At 52.9% G+C, this 8,087-nt stretch overlaps 1 protein-coding gene across 1 annotated transcript in view; it reads right to left on the minus strand.

The window, feature by feature from the left end:
• COTL1 (coactosin like F-actin binding protein 1) overlaps nucleotides 1–4,598 on the minus strand; it is a 37,625-nt gene extending 33,027 nt beyond the window's left edge. The window contains exons 1-2 of the mRNA XM_077891041.1: nucleotides 4,426–4,598; nucleotides 4,120–4,202 (exon numbers count right to left, since the gene is read on the minus strand). Coding sequence (XP_077747167.1) covers nucleotides 4,120–4,202; nucleotides 4,426–4,502 — 160 coding nt within the window. The 5' untranslated portion in view covers nucleotides 4,503–4,598. The remainder of the gene's footprint in view (nucleotides 1–4,119; nucleotides 4,203–4,425) is intronic.
• Nucleotides 4,599–8,087: the final 3,489 nt, after the last annotated feature.

Consider the following 8,087-nt stretch of genomic DNA (forward strand, 5'->3'; position numbering starts at 1 on the left):
ACATAGTTGGGATGTGACTCAAGAGCTTTTCTAACTCTGGGCTGTTGAAATAAAGAAGACATTACACCGGGCTGGTTGGGGGCAGAGATGGGGAGGAGGGAACTCTACCTGAAGGGAACTTCCAAAACCAAAGGCCCAAAGGTATCAGCCTGCAGGTGCACAGAGAAAGGTATGGCCAGGAAGTGTGCAGGTGGGGACAAACTGCCTGGAATGCCAAGCGGACAGCCTGTGACAAATTCCATGGGCAGAGGGGAGCCAGAGAAGGGTAAGGAGCAGTGGAGTGACTCAGTTAGAGATGGCTTTAGGCAGAGTGACTCCAGTGATGGAACTAGAGTGGATATAAGACAAGAAACACCAAGGGCTAAGAGATTGCTGCAGGAAGGGGCAGGAACCAAAGGGCAACGGACCTGTGTTACAGGTTTGTGCCTCTTCTGGAAGTAGCATGCCTGCCTCCCGACATGCGCACTGCTGCTCTTCCCTTAAGAAGCCACTGTCCCCAACTTTGTCTCCTGGTTTGGGTGAGGCCGTCCCTCCCACACTCCCAGGGGTGGGCACTGATTCAGGCCTAACCAGCCGGAGTCCCACTGCCTGGTCCAGGACGGGCACATGAACCCCGCCAGGGCAAGCAAAAAGTGTCAGTCTGGAAACTTCTGCTGAAGTCATTGGCAAAGGGTCTCCCTCTCCCCACCAGGGAGGGGGAAGCTGGGCCGGCTGGTGGCCATCTGCATTATCACTTGGGGAGAACATGCCCATGTCCCCAAGAAGAGCAATAAGGAAAAAGGCAGAGCTTTGGGCAGCCTCACCTGCAGCTAGTACTTCCCCCGGGCTTTCTAACCATGGAAGCTACATACTGCCATTTTGCTCAAGCTAATCTGCATGAGGTTGTTTCTCCCTCTGCACCTGCAAGTTCTCTGACCATCTCCCACGGACTGAGGTGTGGGGCAAGAAGCCAAGTGTGGAGGTGGTGATGGAGCAGGGAGTGCAGAAGGAGGGGGCCAGGTGCATCCAGCGCCAGAAGAGCCAGCACAGAGCACAGAGAGCTCCAAATCCTGCCAGGAGAAACAGGAAGATGAGTGACCTTCCAGAAAGCAGCTGCAGTGGACAAGGAGAGGCCAGGCCCAGGAGCGAGGAGAGACGAGCAGGAGAAGCTTAGGCAGCGCACAGGCGTGGGAAACCAGGGTGTGTCAGAAAGAAGGCCAGAAGAGGGGCTGTCAGGGAAGAGAGAAAGCCCAGAAGGAACTTCCCGCCCCCAGTGCCAAGGGAGGGAGGGACCAGGTGCTGGTTCTGGCTTCCAGTCCCCCGCACACCTTATTAGAGGTTTGGAAACAGGAGGGCTGGGCCACAGTGGGAGCCTGTCCTCGTGGCATGGGCCCCACAGGCTGGTCAGGACACCTGCCTGGGAATGAGCCCTCCCTAAGTGGGCGAGCATGTCTTCTGTAACCTGCAGACAACTTCCTGTGGCCTGACCAGAACCTGCTGCACCACTGCAGAAGCCTCATGGCTTGGGCATGAGAACGTAAACCACTTCCGGGGCGCCTGGCTGGCTGGGTCGGAAGAGCGAGCAACTCTTGATCTCAGGATCGTGAGTTTGAGCCCCACATGGGGTGTCAAGATTACTTAAATAAATAAAACTTAAAAAATTAATAATCTAAGCCCACTTTCTGAGAGAGAGGAGGCTGAGGATACGGGCCTTTGAGCCGCCTGGATCCAAGCCCCAGCTCTGCTGCGTCCTAGCTGTGTGATTGCAGGCACCTCACTTAACTTCTCTGGGCCTCGGTGCACTCATCTGTGGAAGGGGAACGATCTCAGTGATGGAGACAAGGCACGCCAAGCTCAGAGACTTATGTATATCAAGCTACTAGTCGCGTGCTGAGTCCTTTGTCACTGGGTTATGAGGACATGGCTGGGGGAAGGAACAAGGAGTTTTTCCGAGAGGAACAAGAACAGACCCAGCAGCCATAACTCGTCTATACATTTGTCCAACAGATGGCCGGGGAAGGCAGGCAGATTTCCAGCCAAAACAGACGGAGCCTTCAGATCCCACAGCCCATTCATAAGATCAACACACAGCAGGGAAAGCATTTTTAGTTCCCCTGCCAGGCACTCCCATCCCTGCCTGTTGGGGGGAGGGTCAGAGGAACACCCCCCTCCCCACCCCCTGCAAAGCCCAAGGGAGGAAGGAAGTCTTCTCTGACCGCACCAAGCCCTTCCAGCTTCGCCCAATGGCCAAGAGCATCTGTTCAGAATCTATTCTATTGACAGGATGCTCTTTCATCCCTGGGTCACCTTCTTCTACTTGGTGGTGAGAACAATAGCTTTAGAAGCAAAACCCAGTCTGGTAGGGGGAGGGGGTGTGTGATGGATGGTCAGGAGGAGGAAAGAAACTGCTAGTTTTCTGTCCTTGAGTTCAGCGAGGAGGGAAGCTGGCCTGTGAGACAAAGCCTCAGATCCGACAAGGCAAAAAATACTGCTGAAACTCCTAGATGTGCACCATCTAGGGGAAAAGCCAAGAGTCTGCATTTACTCTACTTGCCGAAGCATTCGCCACAAGCGGAGGAAGGGTAGGGATGGCTGAGATGCAGGGCTCCTGAGTCAGGGGCCTGAGTTCAAATCCAGAGCCATCGACTCTCCACACCTACGTGTGAGTTGTTATCGTACTTTACACATCTGATATTTTAAGCCTACCCTTTACAAAAGCAATGAGTGACTGCCTATTGAGAGGCAGCTGTCAGGGACACATTTTAATTGGGAGAACATTAAAAAACAAAACCAAACCTTCGTACCACCCAGCCCATAGCAGACACTTCATAAATATTCTTTCAATTGGTCTAAATGCACAAAAATCACTTGGTTAAGGAAACAGATAGGGAAAGGAGCAGTCACATAAGCCATGGCACAATTTCGTACCTTTTTTAGTTATTTCACAAATGACCGACCATGTAGTTTCGCATTGGTACCGTCCTGAGCGTTCTCCACGCACTGAGTCACCCGTCGTCCTCCAACAGCCTTCCAAGATTACAGGTAAGGAAACCAAGGCCCTGAGAGGTTAGGTAACTTGCCCCAAACTACACAGCTAGGAAGGGGCCACTCGGTGATTCAAACCCACCTTGCTGACTCAGGCAGGGTCCCTGCCCTATCCTCAAGGCTCTGCTGCCTTTGTCTGCACATCTGTTTTAAAACTAGGGACCTGGAGAGAGTTCATTCTCCAATCTTGGCTCTGAAGGGTCCTATTACCACGGAGGCTGAGCCTTTTGCCTCTAATAAGGGGTCTGTGGTTACATACGCCATGTGTTCTTTTCTTTCGATGGCTTCACACACCCCGGGGAAGTGCAGTTAGTTTACAAATCCTAAATATCTTGCTTGATGATTTCTTACATATGGACACATGTACCCACCTCCCAGATGGAAACACGAGAGGTTTCCAGCACCCCTCCGCCTTCTGTGGGCCCCTCCCAGCCAGTGGCTATCTACTCCGAAATGGGATCACCATTCTGACTTTTCACACCGCAGATCAGCTTTGCCTTTTCTACAGTTTCATGTAAGTGGCATCAGAGGGAGTGTTGTCTATCGCACCTGGCTGTATGTTCTACAAATCAAAAAAACAAAAAAACAAAAAAAAACCAACAACACACATATAACCAGCACACTGACAATGATCTTGGGAGAAGGGAGGATGTAGCTGACAGTTTCTTTCTCCTGCAATAAGCACCAGCATTGTTTTTATTTCGGCTCACTGGCAGATGAAAGGGGGTGGTGGGGGACGCTGAACACAAAGTTGGAACTACACTGAGTTGACCCTTGGGGAAAAAAAAAAAAAACCCAGTGACCCGCGGGGCGGGGGGGGGGGGGGGGGGGCAGAGGAGCTGTCTCTTCTGGAGAGCGCAGCGTGGGGCACCGGAGTCAAGTGGTCACCTCTGGTGGCTCTGGATGTCCAGGGAGGGCCACACTTTGTGAGGCTTTCAAACCCTCAAGTCTGGTCCCTCCAGCGCCAGAGGCACCGGGGGTGTCCAGTCCAGGCTCCTCCCAGTTTGGCCTCTGCAGCTCCTCACCACCCCCGCCCCTTGCGTAGACGATTTCCCAAAAGATGAGGAATTCCCCGCAGAAGGCGCGTTTCCCTACCTGTGCACTGCTGGATGAAGTCCTGATAGTCCGCTCCCTGGTCCCCGGGGACGATGGTGGAGCCGTCATACTTAAAAGTCACCCTTTGGATTGGGAGGAGAACACACACACACACAGATCAGGGAGGGCAGCTGCACGGCGCGAGCCCCCGGCAGGACAGCCGCGAAGATGCTCGGGCCGGGTGCAGGGCGGGCTCGCCGCGCTGTCCTGGCTTAGGGCCGTCCCGCCCCCGACGGCTGGGCGCACCCGGGCCTCGGGGCACCGGGCGGCTGGGCGCGGGGCTCGGCGACCGGGGCAGCTCCTCACCAGATGACGGCCGAGCCGTCGTCGCGCACCAGGTTGTACGCCTCCCGGCAAGCCTCCTTGTCGATCTTGGTGGCCATCGCCGCAGGCCCGCAGCGGGGACACCCTGCCCCGAGCGACCGAGCGCGCCCCGGGCCGGCCGCAGGGATCGGAGCGCGGCGGGGACGCGGAGGGCGGCGGCGCGGGGCGCGGGGCGCGGGGAGCGGGGCGCGGGCGGCTGCGGCGGCGGCGGCGGGCGCGGCGGCTGCTCCGAGGGCGCACCGACCGCGCGCCCGGACCCAGGCGGCCCCGCCACGCCCCCCTCTGCCCATTGGCCGCCGGGCCGCGGGGGCGGGGCGTCCCGGCTCGCCGACGACCAATCCCAGCCCGAGCGGGTTGCGCAACTGGAGGCGGGGCTTTCGGCTCCTCCTTCCCCTCCTCCCTCCCAGCCCCCTGCCGGGCTCCCCCTCCCCCCATTTCCTCCTCCCCAAGCCCTCTTTCTCCTTTCCCTCACCCTTCTCTACTCCCTCTCCCTCCTCCCCTTCCTTGCGTCTCCCCCTCTTTATCCCTCCCTCCACCTCTCCTTCCCTCCCCCTCCTTGCTCCTCCCACTTCCCTAACCCCTCTGCCTCCTCTTCTCTTACCTCCCTCCCTTCCTCTCTTACCCTTCACTCTTCCTTTTTTCCTCTCCCCATCATCTCCAACACCAACCACATCTCCTTCCTTCCTGTCCCTTCCTCCTCAAGCTCAGTTCTTGAGCATCCCTTCCCCCTCCTCCCCTCCTCCCTTCCTCCTCCTTCCTCCCTTCTTCCCCCTCCACTTCTCTCCCACTCCTTGCCTCTCCCTCCTCCTTATTCCTCCTCCCTTTCCCCTCCTCCCTCCCTCCTCTTCCTCCCCCTCCTTCCTTCCTCTCTTTGTCTCCCTCCCCCTCCTCCTCTCCCCCTCCTCTTTTCCTCTTCCCTCCCTTCCTCTCCTTCCCTCCCCCTCCTCCTCTCCCCCTCTTCTTTTCCCCCTCCTCCCTCCTTGCCTCTCCCTCCTCCTTATTCCTCCTCCCTTCCCCCTTCTCCCTCCTCCTCTTCCCTCCCCCTCCTGTCTCCCCCTTCCTCCTCCTCCTCTCCCCCTCCTCTTTTCCTCTTCCTTCCTCTCCTTCCCTCCCCCTTCTCCTCTCCCCCTCTTTTCCCCCTCCTCCCTCCTTGCCTCTCCATCCTCCTTATTCCTCCTCCTCCCTCCCCCCACAGCCCAATATGTGGAACTGCAGATCTCTATGCCTCCAACAGAAGAGGGGGGACCTCCAAGTGGGTGACTTCATGCAGTCAACCAAAGGAGACTGCCCCCACCCCAGCATTTGACTCTGGTTTCTAGGTGGGGAGGAATTGGAAAGAATTAAGCATTTCAAATAGGAGGGGATACAAAGTGGATGGCTTCCAAAAGGCTGGTGGGATCACTGTTTACTTTGTATTCTGGTTATTTGCATTCACGTCTTATCTCCCCCTTTGGGTTCCTCTGAGTGCAAGAGCTGACTCACTGTCTTCCTCCCTCACTGACTCACTTCTTCATTCTTTATCCTGCCATTCCACAAAGACCACTTACAGTGTTAAGGCAGGTAAAAAGGCTAGACCGGAAACCAGGCTTTACACCCAGCCCCACCAGTTCCTAACTGTGAGCCCTTGAGCAAGCCTCAAATACTCTGACACTACTTTCCTCAAATGTGATAAAACTAGTACTATCATCATGGGTTTATCTATGGTTTAATTGAAACATACATAGAAAAAATATATTGGATATTCAGTAAAAGATCATTGTTGGTTATTAAGTAATTAAGATAAATCCTAAACAGAAATCCAAAAAGTCAGGGATGCTGTTCAATTAATAATAAAATTTGCAGTGGCAAACAAAGGATCAATAAACCAGTGGGTGAGTAAATGGGTAGGTGGATCCGATCACATTCTGAGAAAAATAGGAGCAGGTGTTGCTATAAATAAAAAGACAAAAACAAATTCTGTTTTGAAGCAGCCCAAAGCAGTTTTTATCTTACTCCTTGATAAAGGTAATGATACAACTGGCCATTGGAATGAAAAGCAAGAATAGATTCGTACCTCACACCCATTAATCAGGATAAATCCAAAAGCATCAAAGATTTAAATGGGAATAAAGGAAACCACAGAAGTTATGGAAGAAAAATATGGGAAGCTCTTTTCACAAGTCTGGAGTGGGAAAGGTCCTTTAGCCATGACTCAAAGTCCAGAAGTTAGAACAAGAGATGGATACATTCCAACATGTAAGAAGTCTTCTTTAAGAAAAAATTTAAAAAGGATCTCATGCAAAGCATAAAAACAAAACACTAAGCAGTACGAAGTATTTGTAACCCAAATCACAAAGAATTCATGTTGCCTATATATAAAGAAGCCAATCTGAAACAAAAACAAAAACAAAATGGGCAAGGGCCACCACCGGACAGACCAAATGGCTCTTAAACATATGTTCACTCTCAGCCCAAAATAAGGCAGGACTGAGATACCTTCAAAATAAATTAGTAGGTCGGCAAAGATCAAAGTTTGACAAGCCTACTTTACAGTGAGATTAGGAAGACCCAGGCTCTCCCTTGCCGGTGGGAGAGTGCAGGTGGGCAACACCCCCAGTGGAGGTGGTGATATCCAGCAAATTTATAAGTCTCTGTGCTCTTGACCTGTCAAGTTCCCCTGGAGGTCAGTGGTGCCCAGGCTGGCTGAACACTGGAGTTACCTCGATGCCCTGGCCTCACACTCAGAGATTCTGATGTAATTGAGCTGAGGTGTGGCCTGGGGGTTGGAATATTTAAAGGTCCCCCTAGGTGGTTCTGCTGCCAGCTGGGGCTGCAACCACTGCTATACTCAGGCTCACATGTGTGTAATTCTTTTCAAGGTTATTCACTGAGCTTTATTTCCAGTAGCAGGAGGTTAGGAGCAACCTGAGTGCCCATCAATAGGAGGACTAGAGAAATAGATAATGACACAGGCCTGCCAAGGAGAACCAAGGCAGCTGTGAAAGAGAGATGGGGGAGGGGAAGCTGGGGGGTGGCTTTTCTGTGGACTAATGTGGAACATTCTATCAAATACATCATGAGCACGCAAAGCAACGCACAGAACAAAATGTTCAGCATACCTTTTGAAGTTGCTACCACTTGGGTAAAATTGGGGGTGTGAATAGATATTTCTATTTGTTTATACATGCATAAAAACCTTTGGAAATGCACACAAGAGAAAAATAACAGCCACAACTGTGATGGCTGGAAACCAGGCACAAGGAAGGGGATAGAAGGGAGATTTCACCAAATGCCATCCTATTTATTCCATCCCATTCCTGAGCCATGTGAATGCATTATCTATTCAGAACATATTGAGTAAACCACCACCACCACCACCCAACGCCCCAGGAAAGTGGCTCCCATCCCGAATAGACTCCACTGCTCAGCATCACTGGAGGGAGCACCTTGCCTGGATTTCCCCTCTAGCGGCTGTTCTCTTTCTATTCGTTGCTGCTCTCGCCCCCTACTGGACAGAAAATGTAAAGGGCTGGTTTTCAAGGGAAGGGTGATTCTGAGCACCCTGAGGTAGGTCAACTTGCTCAGCTAAGGCAGAAAAAGACACCGGAACTAAATGCAGTGTCAATATTGGTTTAAATAGAAATCCACACAATACGTAAAGCAAT

This window comes from Canis aureus, chromosome 3, assembly GCF_053574225.1.
Source record: "Canis aureus isolate CA01 chromosome 3, VMU_Caureus_v.1.0, whole genome shotgun sequence".
Lineage (NCBI taxonomy): Eukaryota > Metazoa > Chordata > Mammalia > Carnivora > Canidae > Canis > Canis aureus.